This window comes from Ctenocephalides felis, unplaced genomic scaffold, assembly GCF_003426905.1.
Source record: "Ctenocephalides felis isolate EL2017-DRISC unplaced genomic scaffold, ASM342690v1 CF-g0.4_SCAFFOLD_01170, whole genome shotgun sequence".
Classification (NCBI taxonomy): Eukaryota; Metazoa; Arthropoda; class Insecta; order Siphonaptera; family Pulicidae; genus Ctenocephalides; species Ctenocephalides felis.
The window spans coordinates 83,563,279-83,587,848 of NW_020537324.1; the positions used below are offsets into that span (position 1 = coordinate 83,563,279).

The 24,570-nt window shown below is 27.8% G+C and overlaps 2 protein-coding genes across 2 annotated transcripts in view; both read left to right on the forward strand.

Annotated features, from left to right (window-relative positions):
• Nucleotides 1-6,801: 6,801 nt before the first annotated feature.
• LOC113367817 (zinc finger protein 420-like) lies at nt 6,802-10,504 on the forward strand. The gene is made up of 7 exons (XM_026609396.1): nt 6,802-6,939; nt 7,052-7,648; nt 7,715-7,976; nt 8,075-8,220; nt 10,031-10,137; nt 10,251-10,396; nt 10,462-10,504. Exons 1-6 carry the CDS (start codon nt 6,802-6,804, stop codon nt 10,252-10,254), a joined length of 1,254 nt encoding a protein of 417 aa, XP_026465181.1. The 3' UTR covers nt 10,255-10,396; nt 10,462-10,504.
• A 5,499-nt stretch (nt 10,505-16,003) lies between these two features.
• LOC113367818 (esterase FE4-like) overlaps nt 16,004-24,570 on the forward strand; it is a 9,710-nt gene continuing 1,143 nt past the window's right edge. The window contains exons 1-9 of the mRNA XM_026609397.1: nt 16,004-16,213; nt 16,745-16,924; nt 19,507-19,636; nt 19,721-19,785; nt 19,853-19,982; nt 20,036-20,241; nt 22,251-22,428; nt 22,498-22,697; nt 24,399-24,564. Coding sequence (XP_026465182.1) covers nt 16,004-16,213; nt 16,745-16,924; nt 19,507-19,636; nt 19,721-19,785; nt 19,853-19,982; nt 20,036-20,241; nt 22,251-22,428; nt 22,498-22,697; nt 24,399-24,564 — 1,465 coding nt within the window. The remainder of the gene's footprint in view (nt 16,214-16,744; nt 16,925-19,506; nt 19,637-19,720; nt 19,786-19,852; nt 19,983-20,035; nt 20,242-22,250; nt 22,429-22,497; nt 22,698-24,398; nt 24,565-24,570) is intronic.

The window sequence follows — 24,570 nt, forward strand, 5'->3', positions numbered from 1 at the left end:
GAAGTTGGACAAAAACTATCTGGTAATTTGCTATGACAAAATGCAATTTGCTATGAAGTTTACCTTTTAAAAAGACCTGTGTGAAGACACTTTTTAGGACTAAAATAAGAGAAAATGAGAGAAAATACCTGCTACTAATTTGTAAATTGGTTAAGGAAAAATTGAACCATATACAAGGAAAAACTATAGTACTCTCACACCAGAAACCAAGTATATTTATATATACATGTATGTATGTATATTTATATCGAATTTTCGTTAGTTTCCAAGTGGTTTCCAAGATAAGATCAAACACGAAGATTCTAATTCCGATATCGTGACTCCAATTCAAATTCAACACTAATTGATGCTTGTAAGATAGATAACATACACACACACATAAGATTAATATCTTTATCTTTTTATTTACACATGTCTAGTTGTTTGTTAATTAAAATTATTATTAAGTAATATGAATCTGATTATTATCTGCATTGTTTCCGCAAATTGTCATTATTAAGTCATAAGAGGAATCTTATTGGTTTTGAAATCTGTTGAAACCAAAATGATAATAGATTATAATAATATTATTATAATATATATATAATATTTTTCTGTCTAAAAAAGCATGCACAAATTTATTTATTAATATTAAATTTTGCGAAAATGTATAAAATTGTATTAAAAATCGGATCATTTATAAAATCGATATGGCTAATATAATTTTTCGTACGAGATAGTTTAAATGTCCTTCCAAATTTTGTATCCTCATCCGATCCTTTATTTTATCATATATTCATTAAATTTCTAAAATATCTCCAAACAGATAACAAAAAATAATTGTACCGATATCCTTTAAGGACACAATTCTACTTATACTGGGTCGGATCCTTAATAGAAAAGGAGTGCCTAAAGAAAACTATTTAAGATGAAAGAAAGTTCTTAAAAATGATGACACAAATATAATGCCGAAACGTTCGTTATAATATTCATAGTTTATTTTATTATTTTCAGTCTTCTGACTATAATTTCAATTTCTTTTTTTTTACTTTTTATTTTACCTTTTTTTACTTTTCATACTTTAGCAACTAAATTTTTTCCTGATAACAAGTCTGGAATTTTTGAATATTTGTATTTTGAGATGTATTACCGAATAATTATGATCTTAAAAATGTTGTTAAAAGATAATTTATGTTCTAAATTTTATATCATCTTTTTTGGCATTTTTTTACAATTTAGAAGCACCATAGTCTTCTTCAGACAGAGTACAGGTTATGGGCCCATTTTTTCCCCTCAAAATAATTAGTAATTTGAGTCTCCAAAGCGATTACATACAATAATTTTGTTTTGTATTTTATATTTAAATTACTAATATCTTTCCTCCTGGAGATGAATGAAATCAGGTCCAGAAACGTTTGCTACATAAATTAGAGTCGCATCCAATTTACCATATTATTATTTATTTACATAATTTTTTTGCGAAGAATAATTAGCAACAATTAAACACAAGCACGCACTTCCTAGAACAAAATCAATACAATTTTTCTCTATTTTTTGTTTTGTTTTGAATGAACTGATTTTAATTCCAGTGGCGTAGTTCGTTGAGGACATAAAATACTATAAAAAGGGTTGGAAATGCATATATAAATCTATAATAGAAATTTATTTATTTACATAAATTTTAATATGGGTAAAGAATTGTGTTGATTAATTCTTGGAAAAGGTCGTTCAAAACGTTCCACAAAATTTGCCCTAAGGCCACTTACACCTAGGTTTCTTATCATTTACGAAAACACGTGCGGTACCGTCAGAGATAAAAAATATTTATTTATTCCATCATCTTTTCCAACGAATTGTTATTATTTTTACCAAAATGTCGAAGGACGGAATAAAAATATGATATCAGTGACGAAGCAAAATATTTTCTATTCGACCGCCACTGGCGGTTAAATTTGTTCAAATATTGACGAAACGATTTAGTGGATAATCGTTTAATTGTTGGTGACGTATTTTGTTGTTTAGGATAATTATTCGTTGAACAAATAACAAATAAGGCGACGTTTTCTCAAATTTTAATTGTAAGAGTCAACATGAGAAGCTATGGTAAAGTGGTGAGCAAAAATAATAAATAACTAGTGGTGTATGGCATCGTGCCTTAGGGCAAATTGCTGGAACTTCCTGTACCGTAATGAAATATTCGAAAAATTTTAAACGTTTTCAAATATATTATTACAAGTACTGTAACTTTCATTATTTTTGCATTATCTAGTTATATCTGAGCAAATCAAATGTAAATCATAAATCATAAATCAATTTATCTCCAGAACATTAACAATCGTCATTTCATTTCGAATTCAATTACAAAAAAAATAGTTGCCTAATTTACACAAAATTGAAACAGTCTAAACGCATCTGCAAATAATTCTGTGTGACATTTTCACTTATACTGTGCTTAGCTTGGCGGCATTTTCACATTTTTCAATAGTTTTCCTTTCACAAAATTGGAATAGCGCTCCAGTAGATGAACAGTCTAAACGCACTTGGGTAAACATTTGTACCAGAGTGGCGCTTAGACTGTGCTTAGCTTGGGAAATTTTTTGAATTTTCAATCCAAAATTACAAAAATATTTTTTGAAAAAAAAATTAGAAACAAATTTTTTTTTTCCAAAAGCAATTATTTTGTTGAAACAAGCAGAAAGTTCTTTGAATCATTTAAATCGCACGCTTAGTTCTCTCAAAAACTGCCATTTTTTTAACAGTTAGCTCTGTATCTCCGAAACCCCTGGGCCTACCTTTGCTAAAAACTAATAACCACGTTTTCCCATAATTAGGAACGTTTTTTGGATCATACAAATTGGATTATCCGTTTTCTCAAAAACTCGATTTCTATTTTCTGCACTCTCTGCTCCATATCTCCGTAACGGCTGGCCAATCTGCCTTTGCCAAAAACTAATAGGCACATCTCCCTATTAATAGGAATCGAATGTTTTTAAACCATTTAAATCGGTTGATCCGTGCGCCGAAAACGTGGATGAAAAAATGCGAACATACAAAACACATACACACACAGACATCAATTTTTTCTGAGAAATGCAAAAATTTTCATTTTCGTTTTTCGGCCCATTACTATAACTTACCCTACGGAAAGTTAATAAAGTAATTCTATAAAAATTTTCATGACCTGTCCTGCTATTAATTAAATTTACATTAAATTTTTCAATATCATTTAAGAATTGAGGTCAAGCCATGTTAAAACAATTTCAATTCCCTCAACCTTCTCCAACAGTTTATTAATTAATAAAAATAATTTGAATAGACGTTTGATTGGATGGAAAGTTGAAATCGGTTCGGTTCGGTTCGGTTCATTTTGGTTAGTTTCGGTTAATACCGATTCGAACCGGTGAGGTTCGACAGCAGTCGGTTTGTTTCGCTTCGAATCGGTTTGAACCGGTTCGGTAACGAATCGTGATACTTCCTATTAACCGTTTGAGAGTTATATAGATGATTTGCAGTGGGGACGTTTGAATTAATTGTTGAGTTACGATTTGAATTTTATTGATTTATGTAGTAAATATATATATATATATATATATATATATATATATATACAAGCAAACCCGACGAACTCCGTTTCGCCACCAGATGGTATCGTGAGAAAGATGAAGAAATTTTTGTTTGTTTTATATTTTAAAAGGAAAAATTTGATTTTATTATACAACAGTAACGAATTTATTTTGATTACAAAAATGGAGTGTTTTTTAGTTGAACTTCTCTAAGTAAATTAAAGTGAATCCGCAAATTATCCGTTTCATGGAAGTGATCTTTGGTAAAACACATTTTTTGTTTTTTGGTCTGACGTTAACACAAACAAAGCGGATGGTTTTCCAAATCGTGAACAGGCAACGTATAACTGCCCATGTGAAAAACAATGATTTTCTAAATAATCTATTTGAAATTTACCCCGCAAACACTAAGCGATTGGCCTTGCGACTTGTTATTGCGAACGCAATGCGAACTGGAAATTGCAATCGTTTGAGGTCAAACGGAAGACCAGTCGGAATCATTGGTATGTCACCAAATCGCCAGCACTTTTTGATTGAATGGTGAAATTCAGGGCGTGTAGTACATCATTATTCTTTGCGGCAAGAATTGCTCGTTGACTTAACCAAGCATGATTCTGATAATTCTCACTAATGTCATTACTCGAATTTTTAATTATGGTGCGTGAAGTTCCAGCAATTTGCATTAGGGCACGATGCCATACACCACTAGTTATGGCGTGCATTTTCTTAGCTATAAACCTTGCGGAGCCCGAGACCTTTCCAACGAATGCAAAATTGTCGAAATCGGTTCGTGCGTTCTCGAGTTATTTCGTCAGGAAGGAAAACCCGACTTATTTTAATATATAGAAGATATATATATATATATATATATATATATATATATATATATATATATTAAATGTTAGCAGCCAATTCGGCAAAAATAAAAAAAAACAATAAATATTGAAAATGAACTCTTTTCATAAGTGTTGGCATTAGATTAGATTTATCATTCTGCATACAAAACACTAAAATATTATTACAATAATAATTACAGTATTATCATTAATTTTTAACTTTTATTCGTTATGTTTTGTATTCGCTAATTGCTAATTTCTTTAATACCTATGTGCTTTCCTAATTAGTAGTTCAAACTAGTTTGATGACACATATTTAGAGTCGAAACGTGCTCAATCGAGGTTTATTGGTTACCACAAAAAAATATTACTATGACTAATGAATGATGAATTAACAAATAATTTTCCTAATTATGAGCGAAGGCTATTATAGCCTAAAAGAAAAAAAATGGGTTCATTTATTTTTCTCAATTATTATAAATACATAAAATTTTGTTAAAATACATAAAACAAACCAGATAAAATTTTATAATGTTTATTAAATAAATGATATTTTTAACTTCCCGTAGGGCAAGTTATAGTAATCGCAACAAAATCGAAATCGAAAATTTTTACATTTCTCGACGTTTTGAAGGTTTCTGAACATTTTGGCATACCTCAGAAAAAATGGATGTGTGTGTGTGTGTATGTATGTATGGATACAATTTTTCGTTCACGTTTTCGGGCGCACGGGTCAACCGATTTGAATGGTTCAAAAAACATTCGATTCCTATCGATAGGGAGATGTGCTGATTAGTTTTTGGCAAAGGCAGGTCCAGCCTTTACGGAGATACAAAGCAAAGAGTGCAGAAAATACAAATCGAGTTTTTGAGAGAACGGAGTATCGGATTTGAATGATTCAAAAAACATTCAATTTGTAATGATTGTGAGAAGAGGTGATTAGTTTTTGGCAAAGACAGGCCCCGCCATTTCGAAGATACAGAGCTAAAGGTGCAAAAAATGGCAGTTTTTGAGTGAACTATAATTTTGCTGAAAAAGAACAAAATATATAAAAATGAAAAATAATACTAAGAATGACCACACAACAAAAAAATTGTGAAGATTTTCTTATATTTACATTATAGCAATTTTTCAAACATGCATTTTCTAAATGTTATGTAGTATTGAAACCAGATAATAACTTTACTAGAAAAGGACTACAATCCTAGACTTCTCCTTGTACATTTTTCTTAAAAAAATGCTAATATGTTAAAACTACAAACGAAATTTGTTTACAATTTTACTGAAAAAAAACAACAAAAGACTGAAGATGAGGATCAATAATTAGAATAATTAAACTATAAACAATTCATAGGTATTTGGACACTTCATATTTTTTAAAGCGATAGGGAGCGTCCACTAATCATGTAAAATTCAGGGATGCAGGGGTATATCATGTGCATTTATTTTTTACTTGATTTTTTTTGAAATCCAAATTTAATGTTTGCTGGAAAATTTTGAATATCACCACCAAGGGGGAGGGGGGTCCAAAAATCCTTAAAAAATCTATCACGTGATTAATGGACACCCCCTTATTTGAAAAATAGATAAATTGGAAACAAAAACTTGCAACTTTCCAATTTGTGCTAACAAAAATGTAAAAACGTGTATATAAAAAAACTTATAAAGATGTATATAAAACGGAAAACTGTCAAACAGAAAGAAGGCGGCCATATTGGTTAAAAATTACTATAAATTATCAAATAATAAAAATAAATGATATTTTGAAACAAGCACATTTAGGATTTGAGAATATATTTTAATTAGGCTTAACAAGAATTTAATTACTTTTATTTTGTAGTGTCTTTTTGTATAATCATAAAAAAAATATTGTAATTATATGAGGGTACTTACTTTGTTAACAAACGTCATCGCGTAACGAACAAAGTTTTTAGCCATTTGTAGTCGTTTTAAGTAAATACACAAACACAACTATATTAAACAATAAATACTTAAATATTATTAAGATAAACTAACACAAACCAACAAAAACGGTAAAAATAACGCAATTAAAAATTATTTTGATTAAACGAAAAAAAAGTTCTGGAAAACTTCGTTGAACTGTAATCAGCATTCGCAGTTTGTGCAACATAAAAAAAACATAAAAAAATCTTAATATAAATAATACAAATATATATTATATTTATGTCCCTAATTATAAATAAGTTAAAATTAAGTATTTTTAAACAATTAATCACTTTAATAATATATTAAAATTAAAATTAACATTTATTATTAAATTTTTATCCAAGTTTTATCACAAGTATCGTTTTTCTCCGCCAGATGGTGCTAAATTTTGACATTTCATGCAGTCGAGATTTGCTCCTTGATGAACAAAGTCGTTTTTTACTGTTTATTTATTTATTTATTAATTAATTTAAAAAATGAACGACTTTCATAGCATTTGCAGAGCCTGTTTAATACAGAGCAGTGATATGTATAGTATTTTCAATCATGTGGATGAGAACTTTAACGAAGAGTTGTCAATTGTTGAATTTTTGAGGATTTATGCAAAGATTGAGGTTAGGATAATGATAATATGTATATATATATATATATATATATATATACATATATATACATATATTATAAACATATATTAAATTCTCTTTTATTATGTGTCTTTTACCCCAGGTGAACGAGAATGACAATCTACCGAGAAACCTCTGCATCCCCTGCTACCTACTCTTATCTCAATGCAAAGTATTTTTCGAGAAGTTCAAAATGTCTGACCGAATATTAAAAAGTTTTAACAAAACCTCAGGTGATATTAGCAATTTAAACAATGATCTTACTAACTGTGATAGTCAAGACTCCTGCATAGTTTATGAACCGTACGAAATAGAAAGTAATAATATAGATGATAATTTAGAGAATATAAATAATAATAATAATAGTCTAGATATTTGTGATAATGAGACTGTTAATGTTAACGTTAAAGACAATGATAATAATAATTTTGTTATCGATAATGATACTAATGATAATATTGTATGGTTAAATATAAATGATGTTTCTACCAGTAATGATGTGATTGTTGTCAATTATGAGACTGTGGAAGAATCTTTAAAAGAAGATTTGCCCTTGGCAGAAGTCCAAGTAGTTCCAGAATTGAACAAAAACGAGCAATGTTTAGAAGAAAATGAGAATCGAGATATGATTGTGGCTCTTAACAATGTAAATGCAAAGATTTTAGTGCAGATTTCTGATGTTAAAGTCGACAACCACCCCGTAAGATAAAAATCCTATACTTTTTATGTAGTTTTATTATTATAATAATTTTATTTATTCCTCTAGGTCTTCGATATATACTCAACAGACACCACAAAATATTTCGGTCAATATTTCTATATCAACAAAGATATTGTCCCCCCAAGATGCAGGCCTAGAAAATATTGCTATTTCGAATTAGTTGAGTATCAAAGAAGTCGAGATTCTGTTTCTAAACACAAATTAAAAGAGAACAAAGACGAAGAGAATATTAAATACAAATGTAAAAGTTGCCACAAAGAGTTCTCCAGTAAATCTAGACTCATTAGACATAACAGAACACATACAGGTGAATAAATAAAATAATACATACCTTTACTTGTGAATTGCATTGTGAATTTGTATTACAAGTTTCTTTCTACTAATTGTGGTTTTAATTATTTTAAGGAATCAAACCGTATCTATGTGCGGAATGTGGTAAGCATTTTACTTCTTTAGGTGGTCTCGATTTGCATTACAGAAGGCATCAAGGGGAGAGGTGTTACAAGTGCCCACACTGTCCTAAAAGTTATTTAGAAAAGTGCAATTTAAAGGTATATATATATATATATATATATATATATATATTATATATATATATATATATATATATATATATATAATATATATATATATATATATAATATATATATATATATATATATATATATATATTATATATATATATATATATATATATATATATATATCTAATATATAAAAATGGAGCTCTCTTTCAAATGTCCGAATAAAACTTGAAAACGGCTGAATCGATTTGGCCAGTCTTAGTCTTGAAAAATTCGTGCCAATCCAGAGAAAGTCCAAAAGGTGAGAAATTATTTCAAATCCGCGTAGAAACTTTACATTTTTAATTTGAAAATTTTTGTTGAAGCGTAATTTAAATAAAACAATTGACGGTGGCTAATACGTCAAATGTCAAACGCTTTTGACAGATGATGTTCAATTACGTTTAATAGGATGTTTTACGCGAATATTATTTATTTGTGATAAATTTGTAGTAAATAGTTTTGTTTGTAGTTTTATTTATATACAGAAACGTTAGTAAACGGGCCGCAAGTGTAACTAGAGACTCAAAATATAAACTTTTTTGATATGTTAATATGAAAATGCACTTTTTGGCATATTTTTTTCAAACACGGTGCTCTGAAAGATCTCATTTGTATAATTATATACTCATTGGTATTTATAAAACATTTTCTAGGTTATATTATTTTTTATTTATCTTATTTAAATTCAGAACCTAAATTTGGTATCGATCAAATGGACATTTTGTCGAATAACATTTTTCCAATTATAATTTCCCAGAATTTATCGCAGAATAGATATTAATATATGAAGGTCCGGGATTAAAAAGGTCCACCACCGATGTGCCAAAAATCAGTAAAGTTAAGCATTGTTTAACAACAATATTTGAAAGTAGAGGAGAAAAGATGTATAGCCAGCTACAAACTTGATTTGAAAACGATAATCTTTGAAATGGGGGAGATAAACGGTAATCTTTGAAAATCCATAATAAGAGTATTTTCTTCCGTTGGTAGTTTTAGCATTAGATAAAGATGTAATTATTTTGTAAAATACCTTTAAAATTATAATAAGGCTTTAAACCTTTTGTCACCTGCCCGTTACAAGTTACCCCGCATATAGGATAAAAAGGTCTAGATAACAAATTTTTGGAAGACATCAAAAAATTACATTTCTACAATGATGAAGTAGAAGTCAGTTTACTGAACGTAGTCAGATAATTGTTCGTTTGATATGTCTTATTTGTTGTGATATAATTGTTATGGTTATCACAATATAGTTTATATTTGCTCAAAGTCAAATTGGACCTTTGTGCCTCGCCCTGCTCTACATATATACTTTTTATTAAATTTACTTTAATTCATCGAATGTAACTTGAAACTTTTCAAAAAGCCTTTTACTATCTCTCCTGGCAGAAATTTGAAAATTTTATAAGAGCTCAGTAGTATTATTTACAATTATACACAAAATCCAGAATCCAAAAAGAATCTGAAAAACTTAAAACGTAATTAATAAGCGGAAAGACCAAAAAAGATTCGGATTGGATTATACGATGTTGTCTATAGAAAGTGTATAAAACTTGCAGTTTGATTGTATTGACAAAATATATACAAACTAATGGGGTTTATTGTTTTTCTAATACCTAATTGTATACAGCATTCAAACAACACATCCTTATGCACTTTAAGTATTAATATTTTTGATTCTCTAGAATAGAAATGGTTTAGAATATACCTTATTTAGCAAAAACAACGTTTGCCGGGTCAGCTAGTATATATATATGTTAATTCTAAAAATTAATTGTCTATGCTCATTTTTCAGGTTCATTTAAGATCTCACACTGGCGAAAAACCATTTCCTTGTTCTGAATGTGGTAGAACATTTGCACGGAAGTTTTTTATTGGAACTGCATATGAGAACCCACACAGGTAAACAGTATAAATAATATTGAATAAGATATATATATATATATATATATATATATATTTATATATATATATATATATTTATTTATTTATTTATTTATTTATTTATTTCAAAGGTGAAAGACCCTACAAATGTCCCACATGTTCTCGAGCCTTTGCACAAAAGTGTGACTTAACAAGTCATGTACGTGTACATACGGGTGAACGACCATATGCTTGTGAACAATGCGAAAAGAGATATTCTAAAAGCAGCTCTTTAAATGTAAATCATAATAATAATAATATAATTATGTATGTATATTTTTTATAAATTCAATCTGGTTTCAGGTTCATATGAAAACTCACGAGAAGTAGAATCAAAGATTGGGGAATAGATAGACTATCCTATTATATCCTTATTAAGTTATTTTAATTGTAAATTTATTTAAAGTATTTATTCTAATTTATATATATATATATATATATATATATATATATATATTAATTATTGCAATATTAGAAAATAGTCTATTATATTTATTATATATATATACATACATATATATATATTTATATATATATATATATATATATATATATATATAATAAAATGCTTAAGTATGTTTTGAAAATTAAGACAAATATAAGTTGCTCCTAAAAATTGTTCGAATTGCATCGAATTTAATTATAAAGTGAAATTAATAAAAGTGATTGACTGATACAATCAGTATTATTAGGATTAAGAAATTAAATTGTAATATTTTTCTACGTACTACTATTTTAAGCATATTATTTATTTTGTTACTACAATATACAAAATTATACATTGATCAATATATAAGTAATGTGTGTTGCATTATTAATAAGAAATGTTTAAATTTGAAAAAAAGTTACATGCTTTGTTAAAAAAAACAGCAAATTATAATATATAATATAAGTAGTTTATTTATTTAAATCTAGTAATATATTGTGCAATATTTTATGTATTTAATTTATTAAAGATGCTTTGTAAAATCATTTGCTGTTTTTTTATGATTCTATGTTTAATTTAAATATATTTTGTGTTTTAATTATGATTTTAATTCCTTAATAATTTTTAATTGTAAATGCGATGGGCAAAGGTTAACTTATATTATTATTTTCATATCTCAGTCAGACAGAGGTGCCTGGTATGAGAGATTATGAAAACAGTTTTCATATTTTATATATACATTTCATTTGACTATTTCAATAATATAATATCTATTACAATTTAGAAAATTTGGGCTACATATAAACATACACAAATTAATGTAATTAATTTAGCAGACTTTTCGAGTCCTGATTCGACTCCTTTTCAGTGCGATTTTTGAACATAATTTATAGAAGATATAATAAGCATAGATAAAAACAAAATACTTTTCTAAATTCATTTTTAAAATAAACGCATATATCAATTGATATATGCTATATATCATATAAATACTTAACTATCTTAATGAATTTTCATTAAATAGCAAATTAGTTTTAATTAAATAGTAATAAACAAAAATTATGCTAGTTATTCATTCATGTTCCAATTGAAGATTTTACTAAATTTCGTTCTGCTCATACTATTTTTATAATCTTTTATAATGTTTTACCTTATTTAACAGCGAATTTCTTAAATTTGTAAACTTCCCGTACCAAACATTAACATTTTTATAAAAAAGATTCAAATTTTATTTAGAACTTTGAAAATTTCAAAATTTTTGAAAAAATTGACTTTTTTTGAAAAAAAAAAGATTTTTTTTTGTATTTCGAAATATTTTGAAAATTTTGTACGTTTTTTTTAAGCAATCGCGATACGTTAACTGCGTAGAAAAGAAATATCGAAGCGCGTAAGCGCCGCGTCGCAGTCTAATTGATAAACATTGGCACGGAATCTATAGAAATGTAAGCAAAACTTATTCTTATTAATTTATCTGTTCTTCATTTCGTCATTGCAAATAAAATGCTTTTTGAATTATAATACAAACCGGACGCTCCGTTCTCTCAGAAAATCAATTACCATTTTTGGCACTTTTTGCCCCGTATCTTCGAAATGGCTAGACCTGCGTTCGTCAAAAACTAATCAGCACGTCTCCTTATCAATACGAATCGAATGTTTTTTAAATTATTCAAATCGCTTCATCCGTGTTTCCGAAATTGTCGACAAAAATTTGTATCCGCACACACATACATCCATTTTTTCTAAGGTATGCCAAAATATTCAGAAACCTCTGAAACCGTAAAGATATATAAAAATTTTCATTTTCGATATTTTTGCGATTTACTATAACTTGCCCTACGGGAAGTTAATAAACAATGATTGAATATACCTAATAAATTTAAATAAAATCGAAAAAATAAAAAATAGTTTTTTGGCTTTACTTTTTTATGTGTCATGTGCAAAAAGGCACACTTGTTGCTTTATTACTGAGAATGTTGTTAGATTTAAAAGCGAAAGTAGATTTAAATGAATAAGTAATTCGATACGACGTTACACTTGATTTGATGTTAGCAAAGACCTAAATAATTATTCAGACGAGAAATGTATAAACAAACATGTGGTAAATATTTCAAGCAAATTTTATTCATTTATAATTTAATCAAAACTCATTTTATCGAAAAAATTTAGATTAGATATAAAGTTTTAGTTAATAACAAGAAAAGTGAAAATTTCTCATCCACGTTTTAGCCCGCAAATCTGTCGAATCAAAGTCGTCCAATTTTTTTTTGCAAATTCAAAAGCCGTTCGAAAGATACTGATTAGTTTTTGGTAAGATCGCCGGGCCGTTTTCTTGTAATAAAGTGTTTTGTAATAAAAAAAAATTATCAAGATTTTTATGAACCTTTTTGGGCAATAGATATAATGGTCTTATAAAAATACTAAATATTACGGCCCTACGACAAGTCGTTTTATGTTAAAAATTCATCAAAGTTTGAGAAAATATTAAAGTCATTTGTGTGCTTTTGTAATGTGATGAGTCAAAACATTATCAATTCATTAAAATTTAAAATAATAAGCTACAATTTTAGGACATACAAGCACTAATAATAGATAATTTAAATGTGTTTGAGAAAATTCTATTTGAAATCGCAATGTATAGATTTAATTGAAAGCGATAACTTTATTTTTGAAATAAACAATTGCCTAATTTTATCTAAATATATAAATTTCAATTTCGGTTGATTAAGTCAATTCTTACACGTTTCGGGAAGTTCATGCAACTTGCCTTAAGGCTAAATGCCATTTTCACCTAGTTATATTTGGGTTTAGTTTTAAGTTTTTTTAAATATATAATATAAATAATATATAATATAATATAAATGCTATTTTATAAATACATTTATTAATTGTTTGTATATTTTCCCTATTTTATATGTATTATCAATTATAATTCTATGTGAATCTATATTAATAGAGAATCACCAAAAGATAGATTTTCAGATTCAAATTTTGGAATAAAAACGAAGGGTTATTCCAGAAAAAAAATATCAGGCTGGTCCTTAAAATGGATATTTTCGAATTTTCTTGCTCCCAGAGGCTCCAATTCTTCCAAATTGATAAAAAAAATTCTCTGAAAGTTTTAGCTCTTAATATTAACTTTAACATAATCCGCACTAAAATCAAATTTTCTATGGAAATAACATGGGTAAAATTTCATTCGTTTTTTAGAATTTTTCAACTTAGCGACAAGTGAATCAAAATTTTGAGAATAACATCGTATTTGCTTATTTTGGTCATAAATGAAAAAAAATACAATAAACATTTGATATATTTCATAAAATAAGTATTTACTTAGGAAGAAGAACCAAGATATGTGTGTGTAAGTGTGTTCTATTGACTTATTCACGAATCCAAATAATGTCTTTTATATTTTAATTTAAACGAATTCAATCTTTAAACTTTTACATTTACATATGCAAGTATCGTTGACCTCACGGGTCAACTTGCATACAAATCACAACTTAAATATCAACTTATTCTAATTACTTTTTTTCGAAAAAAAAAACAAAATAAATAAATAAATAAATATTTAAATACACCACTAGTTAAAATAATTAGTTAGTTAAAAGTTAAATTAATAGTAAGTTAAAAATTGAATATTTAATACAGTGACCGTCGGTAACCTAGAAATTGCAGAAAACTTTCACCGCGAGAAACTCTATACAGAGATTATTATAAATAAATAGTTAATAAGAGTTTATTTAATTATTTTATATTTTTTAAAAATTGTTTATACTTAAGTGTAAATGTATAAAATATAAAACAACAAAAATTTTATTGTGATTATTAAATAAAATGGTATTGAAGTGTTTATTGATGGGTTATCATTGAGTGGCATTTGTGATTAATTTATTTATTGTTTGAAGTAAAATGGCACATCTTATTTAAACATATATACATTTATATATTTGTATATATATATATATATATATATATATATATACAAATATATTCATATATGTTTAATTCAATTGATTTCATTCGCGCATCGACTGTCTAAGACTTGAGACGTTTTTATACAGGTGCATATAATTTGTATATATAATATATATATATATATATATATATATATATATATATATATACAAATATATTCATATATGTTTAATTCAATTGATTTCATTCGCGCATCGACTGTCTAAGACTTGAGACGTTTTTATACAGGTGCATATAATTTGTATATATAATATATATATATATATATATATATATATATATACAAATATATTCATATATGTTTAATTCAATTGATTTCATTCGCGCATCGACTGTCTAAGACTTGAGACGTTTTTATACAGGTGCATATAATTTGTATATATAATATATATATATATATATATATATATATATATACATATATGCATATAAATATATAAATTTCATCAAAAACCGGTCCAAGTGTTGTTAAAAATCAATAAAAATAAAATTAATCACCATTTCAGTTTATTTAGGTATACTAGCAGACGCTGACTATTAAATTTATAAAAATATTATAATTAAATAAATTAAAAATATTATAATTAAATAAACTATTGAGTTAAATCATATTTTCAAAAATATTGTGTATCAAAAAGTTAAAACGGTTTTTAAGTCAATAATTTATATATCAATAAAAATGTAATTTGATGTAAAACAAAGTTAATGCATTCAATACAAAATTAATTAATATTTAATTTAAAAAAAAATTAAAGTGTTTTGTAAAAATTATGTTAATATTAATTATAATGAATGTATAAAAAAATTAAAATAGTTTTTAAGTAAATAAAATTCATATAATCCTTAAAATTGGTGTAAAGCTGTGTATATGAATAATTTTTAAATTAATTTTTATTAACTATTATTAAAAGTAAAAATAATACAAAAAAAGATAAAATTGCTTTAGTAAATGCTTAAAGTAAATAAAATTTATATAAACTTTAAATTTGGTGTAAAACAAATATTCATGCATTTTATATAAAAAATAAAAAATAGTTGTGAATAATTATTATTAAAATTACAATTTATATATAAAAAAGTTAAAATTGCTTTTGGGTCAATAAAATTTATATAAACCCTAAATTTAGTGAAAAATAGAGTTTATGTATTTAATATGAACAATAGTTAAAATAATTATTTATAATTGTTGAAATGTCATTGTTAATATATTATTTTATTAAAAAATACATTAAATGTAATTAAAACAATTAAATATTTGTTAAAACAATGTGTACGTATTAGTTATTTAATCATTTTAAATATTTAAATTTAATTTACAATTTGCTTTATTTACAAATACCAATAAAAAATAAATTTCTTAGAATTACAATTGAAACCTATGTTTGTTAAAATAATTCGAGATATTTTTTTTATTTTATGTAGGTTTTTTTTTTAGTTTTAAAAATGTCGAAAAGTGTTAAGTTAAACAGTCTATTTAAATTAATATTTTTAATATTTTTGTGCAATTTGGAAACGAGTGATTCTCAAATAGTTCGTTTGCAAAGCAATTTCGTACTCAAAGGAACAGTTTTGAAAACTCTGAAAGGGCGCGAAATTTACTCCTTTTTGAAGGTCCCTTATGCGGTGCCTCCTTTGGGCGAATTGAGGTTCAAGGTAATAATATATATATATATATATATATATATATATATATATTTAATTAATTCGCTAAAGATAAAAGATATAAAATAAAGATAACTTTGCAGAACTAAATTTTGAAAATGAACGCGGGAATGTAAAAATATAATTTTATAGAGTTAAGTAATAATTAATAAAAACTTCCGAAATTTTATTTTATTTCATAAATGACTATCGAAAATTAAAAGTATCTTTATAAACATAACATTTAATGTCTTATCAATGTAACAGCGTTACGTAATTATAACGTTTAAAAGAACATTTGTTTTCACACCAACTCAAAAAATTATAATTTAAATTAGAAAGACAGTAAAACAAGACAGCAATTTTATCCCAGAATGTATCAAATAATATGTCAATGTCATTTCGCCAAAAAATTTAATTTACTTTGAAAAAAAAAATTAAATTGTTTCGAAGTATACCAATCCAGATTAATTTTTGTTAAAAATCTTTAATGCAGATTTTTTTGCAATTTTTATTAATTTCATTAAAAAAATTTGTTCCTAGGCCCCGGTGCCCTTAAAATCGTCCCCGGACAATCCGGAGGTGTTTTTGGATTGTACCAAAGACGCCCCAATTTGTACCCAAAGGAACCCTTATATAAGGGAAGAAAAAGTGAGCGGACAAGAGGACTGCCTCTATCTGAGTATACACACCCCGAAACTAAAAGATGAGGATGAAAACGAGGTAAAGTAATAATTAATTAGTAGATTAATAATAAAATAGATGAAGATACATTTTTCGCTCTATAGAATAATTACCCTGGCGTACCCAAAATTTTGTTCCCACTTTTTGAGGGGTTTTCAAATAATATGTTAATATGGAGCATAATTTATTAGGGGCGTCCATTAATCACGTGATCGATTTTTCAACGATTTTTTAAACCATTTTTGTGGTACGTGGTGATATTCAAAATTATCACCACCCCCTCCCCCCGCCAAACATCACGTGTATTTTTAGTTACGAGAACAAATTGTATTTTTTTAATTTTTTTTTTTTGAAAATGTTTGGATTTAAAAAAAAAATCAGGTAAAAATAAATAAAAGTGATATCTTTTTATACCCCTCCCTCCCCCACGTAATATTTCGTGATTTTTTGTCAAACCCCCCTCCCCTCAAGATTAATGGACTTCATTTTATTAAAGAAATATACACAACAAGAAGAAAAATCTAATAAAGTTCAAAAAATTGCTTAAGGTATCGTATTTAGTTGGTAGAAAAAATTCTAATTTACGTGTGTTAATAGTTCTAAATTCTAAAAATAAATTATTTCTATTTCGTAATACAACATATTGAAAGAAATTTACTAAACTTAGACTAATAATAATTTAAAAAAAATTAAACTTTGATAAGAAAAAGCAAAATTTCATCATTAATAATAAATACTGCAACATTGTCTAATATTTTTTATAAGAATTATACATATAAACTGAATTACAAAGTTAATTTATTTAGAGTATATAAGTGAGCTTTAGAACTTTAGCCAGAATTCAAATTAAAATCTGAATTATTTTCAATATACAAACAAACAAAATTCAAAACAAAACATGTTTTTCCAGGAACAATTATTTTTTTAAATCAAAAAGTTTTTTGAATCATTTAAATCGAATGCTTAATTCTCTCAAAAACTGCCATTTTTTGTACATTTACCTCTGTATCTTCGAAATGGCTGGACCTGCCTTTTTCTAACCTTTTTTTTAATTAAATATGTGTCAACGTCAAAAAATCTATAAATTGAAGTTATATAACAAAGTCAACCACAAAACCATCAATAAACGCAAAAAGTAATCATATATAATTTATCAATTTTCTTTAATGACACATTGCAATTTTCTCTCTGACAACAAATCTCCATGAGTTGCATTTTCAACTCAATTATAATTTTAAAATATAATATTTCTATAAATAAAAACATTTTTCATTAAAACTGTTTTTTAGTTACTGGATGGATGCCCAAGAAACAATTTTATTATATATATATATATATATATATATATAAATGACTGTTAGGATTTATCACAACAAAGTGATAAATATTGATAAATTGTTTCCATAATGAGAAAGAATAATTATAATTATCATATTGTTAATTATGAATATAATTATAATCAAACAATTAATTAAGCGTTATGTACGTATCCAGTGCTAGAAAACGAATTCTAGGCAAAATTTTTCACAGTTTTTGGCACATCCACTTTTTGAGTTACTAATTTCGCTCATTTTAATAATTAAATTAAATTGATTATGATTTTTGTGTTAAACATATTTGACACATTTAAAAATCATAATCAATTTAATATAATTATTATTACTAGCTTTTTCCTAATAATGAAGTGACACATACTTAGTGCAGTAAACGGAGAGGAAAAAAGGGTATAACTTCTGAATTTTTTTACTGTGCTCCAATTTGCATAAAATATTGGAATTAGGTTCATCTTGACCTCAAGTTCAGAGGTGAAAACAATTCGGGTTCCGCCACCACCGCCTTGGGAGTTGCGACCCTTTAATAACATTCTAGTGGACATTGAGCCGTTTTATCGCTCGAAAACATTTTTAATATTAAAGGATATGATTAAAAAATATTTTTTAATACATTTACCTTGCAATATAATCATTTTCAACCCCGTGAAAACCCGAAAACCCTTCAAAAAACTTCTAAATTGAAAAAAAACTTAAAAAATAAGAAAACGACTTTGCTCTTTCAAATCTTGCTAAATATTATTCCTAGAACACTTTATGAAACACTGATTTATTATGATTTTTATTGACATTATTTTATTCATTACATGATTTTCGTTAAAATGTATATTTTAAGAGATATTTGCAAAAAAAACGAAGAAAAACTCCAAAAATATATGAATTTTTAGTGGCCAGTAACTTGAAATGTATTAGTTTTTTTTGAAAAACTATAAAAGACCTTTTTTTCTTATAGTTAGTTCTTCTATCGAATTCTGACGTTATTTTGAAAAAATGTAATTACACAATTGAGAAAGGGTGTCGTCCGAATTGTTTTTACTTTTGAACTTGAGGGTAAGATGAACCTAATTCCAAAATTTCATGCAATTCGGAGCACAGTAAAAAAATTCTGGCCCAAAACGCTCCGTTTACTGCACTAACTATAATTATGCCTAATTTACTTTCCAGTGGTTCAATAATATTTCCACAGGCCTATAATATTTTACAGATATTGTGTTGGTTCTAAACTCTTTTCCAAAATGACTGTTTTCTCTGTTTCATCTGTATTTGTGGAATTATTTTTTTATTATTTAGAATCTATTACCGGTAATGGTATTTTTGCACGGAGGCGGTTTCATGTGTGGTTCTGGTATAAGTTCCTTCTATGGACCAGAACATTTGTTAGACCGGGACGTCGTCCTGGTGGGAGTCAACTACAGATTAGGTAAAGATTTTTCTCGAAACTTCGATTAGGTAAAGATTTTTATCCTTACAAAGTTCTATCACATCAATATTATTTTCTCCGCAGGTCCTTTAGGCTTTTTGAGCACCGGCGATTTGAATTGTCCAGGAAATAATGGACTCAAGGACCAGGTAATAGCATTATAGCAAATTGACATAAATATTTATTTGCACTGTGTTGAGAATTCTTGCTCTTTAGAATTTGGCTTTAAAATGGATCAAGGACAACATCGCCAAGTTTTCAGGAGATCCCTCATCCATCACTTTGTTTGGTGAAAGTGCAGGCGGTGCAAGTGTCGACTATCACATGCTGTCGGAAAAATCAAAAGGTAACGAAAATGATCCTGGATCGAAAATCAATAAATAAGTATCTGTTCCCTAGGTTTGTTTCACAAAGCGATCGCCCAATCCGGTACCTCTTTATGCCCATGGGCAGCTCCTCCAGTTCCTGGTGAACCTGAAACCAGAGCCAGGATCTTGGCCCAAAAATTAGGCTGTTGGCACGACGACTACGATTGGTCGAGAGCGCTGAGATGTCTAAGGCAACTTCCCGCCGAGATAGTTACCAGCGTGTTCTACGAATTCTTTGTAAGTCGATTCGAAAAATATTCATATTAAGGAAGTATTCTAGTGTAGAACGATGAATTTTAGGTCATTTTTAAAGAGTCGTAAAAGAAAGCAATGAATGTTTTTACTATCCATTTTTTTACCACTTGTTTATTAATATTATTAAAATACAATACAAAAATTTTAAAAAATAATTGAAAATTGAAGAAACTGGCAGCTGATGAAGTGGAGGGTCTCAAAAAATTGGCACCTCTGTCTTGACATGATTTAAGCCATCCTAGCCATCGGAAATGCAAAAAATAAAAAATTATTAATTACACTGATGTCGCAATCGCTCGAACAAGCGATGAGTAAATTTTTTTTTACAAATTGGCGGCTGTTTGAAAAAAAGTGTTTTTTTTACTGTTTTTTTTTCAGTTTCTCGATTTTTTTTAAATATAGTAAAGATTAGAATTTGGGGATGATTCTAGTTCGGGCTACAGTTAGGTCTATAAACAAGACTTTCTGAACATTTCAAGTGAATCGGTCGAGTAGAACTCTAGAAATCGTGTCAACAGTACTGAAAAAGTCTGTTCTGAGAAAAAAGCATTTATAGTTTTAGTTGAAGTTTTTTGCTGTCACAGTCATAAAATGATATGTTATACTTTTTTATTTAATCTGCTATTCCTGCTTCATACATCGGACCTATTTAAAACTATTTAGCCTTTTTTGACCTTTGCATTACCATAAGGGACATCATTTTTAAAGTCGGAAAGAAACCTTCACTGAATATGCATACAGTAATAAGTGTTGCTTTTCTAATACCCGAAATCGGGAATGAATATGTTTCGGCGCAAAAATCCAAAATCAACGAGTTTAGAGATTCATCATTGCTCTGAATTTCTGAACCTATACATCGAATTAATAATTCCTCTGACGATAAACCGTCTTAAATTGGTCTAATGACTTCCTAATGCCTTTTGTCCGGTTAGACTCTGCCAAACCAGTTTGGAGAGCGAGTCAGTAAAATGCCTATATCTCCGAAAATAATTCAAATTTTCAAAAACCTTCTCGTACCCATATTTTTAGATAGTTAAACTTTGAAAATATGAAACAAAACAAATTCCATTTTTTTAAAATTTCTATACTAGGAGTATTCTAATAAATAAAAAAAGGTTTGCCCGTAGGTGAGTGGTTAGAGCAATGGGATAAGAATCACAGATCCCAAGTTCGAGTAGCCTAAAGAAAATTACATAGGTTTTTACTTGATGTTTCCTGGTGAAATTAGCCCTGATCCGACATTATTGTATTAAGGGGCACAACTAGTGTAACCGCCTAAAAAAAGGTGATTTTTGGGAATTTATATTAAAAAAACTACTTTATCAATCATTTCAAAATTTTAGGAATATATTTTTACATGTTTTAAGAATACACAGTAAAATTTTTTAAGAAAAAAATTAAATATTTTTTAAGTTATCGTCGATCTCCCACGGCACGACAAAAAAGGCCCTTCACTGGTGCAGTGATTCCGGCCTTCTACGTGGATGAAATCGAAAAAAAAAATCTTATCAAACTAGATAATATTGTCTGTAAAATTAACTAAATTAAAGAAAAAAAATCAAAAATTGACAAAATGACGGCGTTTTTTTTTTAAAAGAAGTCGAATTTTACCCAAAATTCTGGTCGTTGTTGGACTGCCAAAATTCGATTTTTGATCCGATCAAAAAATCGATAGTTTATTTTACGGAGAACTATATATAGAACATGTAAAAAAATTTGATAATGATCGGATCATTGGTTTTTGAGTAATCGCTGCAGCAAATTCGGAAAATGCTGTTTCGAGAAAAACGCGTTTAAAGATAAAATGATCTCTATATATTTAAAATATCGATATAAAATTTTGGTATGTTATTTTTAACGGTATAACCTATCGAAATATGGAAAAAATTAAAATTTAATTTTATGAAAATTTCACACTAGGTGTGCCTCTTAACTTCTGATCGATGTTCAATAAAAAAAACAATTCATTAACAAGTTCTATTCTATTTCAGCAATGGGACACAGATCCCATGATAGCATTTCCACCAGTTGTCGAACCGGAGCACCCCGATGCATTTATAACGGAACACCCCAGGAAAATTATGCTAAACCACGGCAAAACATACTGGGGAGCACAAATTCCCCTAATGACAGGCGTCACCAAGGACGAAGGAGCCCTAAAAACAGCATGTAATTTAAAACAAACATTAAAATTACATTAATATCCTAATTGCTGATGCATGATTGTTTATTCACCAGCCTTGTTCGGAATTTATCCTCATTTGGCAAAAGAATTGGACGAAAAATGGAACGATATCGCACCAATCCTGCTGCAATATGAAGCGCAACATCTAAATGATGATGGGTCACATTCGAAACGTCTGTCACGTGCTATACGTGACGCTTATTTACCAAATGGTGCATCCGTGTGTGAAGACACCAGGAGAAACGTCACAGATGTAAGTGATCAGATTAAATATAAATATAAATTAGATTAAATCTTATATATAAAAATGGAGCTCTCGATCAAATGATCCGCTAAGACTCGAAAACGGCTAAACCGATTTGGCCAGTCTCAGTCTTGAAAAATTCGTGCCAATCAGTAGGTTGTCGGAAAGGTGAGATATTATTTCAAAATCGCGTAGAAACTTTACATTTTTAATTTGAATTTTTTTGTAGAAGCGTAATTTGAATAACACAATGGACGGTGGCTAATACGTCAAATGTCAAACGTTTTTGACAGATGATGTTCAATTACGTTTAATAGCATGTTTCACCTGAATATTATTTAATTATGATTAAATTGTAGTAAGTAGTTTTATTTGTACACAAAAACGTTATTAAACGGGCCTGAAGTGTTACTAGAAACTAAATATCAACTTTTTTGAAATGTTAATATGAAAATGCACTTTTTTGGCATATTTTTCTCAAACACAGTGCTCTGAAAGATCTCATTTATACAATTATACAATTATATACTGATTGGTATTTATAAAACATTTTCTAGGTTATATCATTTTTTATTTATGTTATTTAAATTCAAAACCTAAATTTGGTATCGATCAAAGGGGCATTTGGTCGAATAACATCTTTCCAGTAATAATTTCCCACAATTTATCGAAGAATACATAGTAATATATGAAGGTCCGGGGTTAAAAAGGTTCACCACCGATGTGTCAAAAATCAGTAAAGTTAAGCATTGTTTAACAACAATATTTGTAAGTAGAGGGAACAAGATGTATGACCAGCTATAAGCTTGATTCTTATGACTTTGCTATCGGGAGATAAATGGTAATCTTTGAAAATCCATAATAAAAGTATTTTCTTCCGTTAGTAGTTTTTTAGTATTGGTTAAAAATGTAATTGTTTTAAAAAATACTTTTAAAATTAAAATAAGACATTAAACCTGTTTGTCACCTGGCCGTACCAAGTTACTCCGCCTATAGGGTAAAAAGGTCTAGATAACAAATTTTTGAAAGACAGCAAAAAAGCACCTTTCTACAATAATGAAGTAGTTGGCAGTTTTACTGAACGCAGTCAGATAATTGTTCGTTTGAAATGTGTTATTTGTTGAGATATAATTGTTATGGTTTTCACGATATAGTTTATATTTGCTCAAGGTCAAATTGGACCTTTATGCCTCGCCCTGATCTACATATGTAATTTTTATTCAATTTACTTTAATTCATCGAATGTTGCTTGAAACTTTTCAAAAAACAGGTCAAAGAAGAAATACTTAATTCATTTTCTATCTCTCCTTGCAGAAATTTGAAAATTTTGTATAAGTTCAGTAGTATTATTTACAACTATACACAAAATCCAGAATCCAAAAAGGATCTGAAAAACTTGAAACGTAATCAATAAGTCGAAAGACCAAAAAAGACTTGGATTGGATTATGCCATGTTTTCTATTGAAAGTGCATAAAATTTCCAGTTTGATTGTATTGACAAAATCTAGACAAACTAATGGGGTTTATTGTTTTAATAATACCTCATTGTATATTGCATTCAAACAACTCATCCTTATACACTTGAATTATTAATATTTTTGATTCTCTAGAAGTTGTTTAAAATATACCTTACTTAGCAAAACAACGTTTGCCGGGTCATCTAGTAAAATATAAATATCATCTTATACTAGTTGTTTTTCCTTTTTTTAGTTGATGTCTGACCATTGGTTCGTGTCTTGTATGCACGAGACGGTTAGGGCCAGAAGGCGCCTACCGCCATCTCTTAGAGCTGCCACTTATGTTTATCTCTTCGCCTACAGAGGCGCTGCTAGTTTCACCAGGATTTTTGGCGATAAGGAAAAGGACTATGGAGTTTGTCATG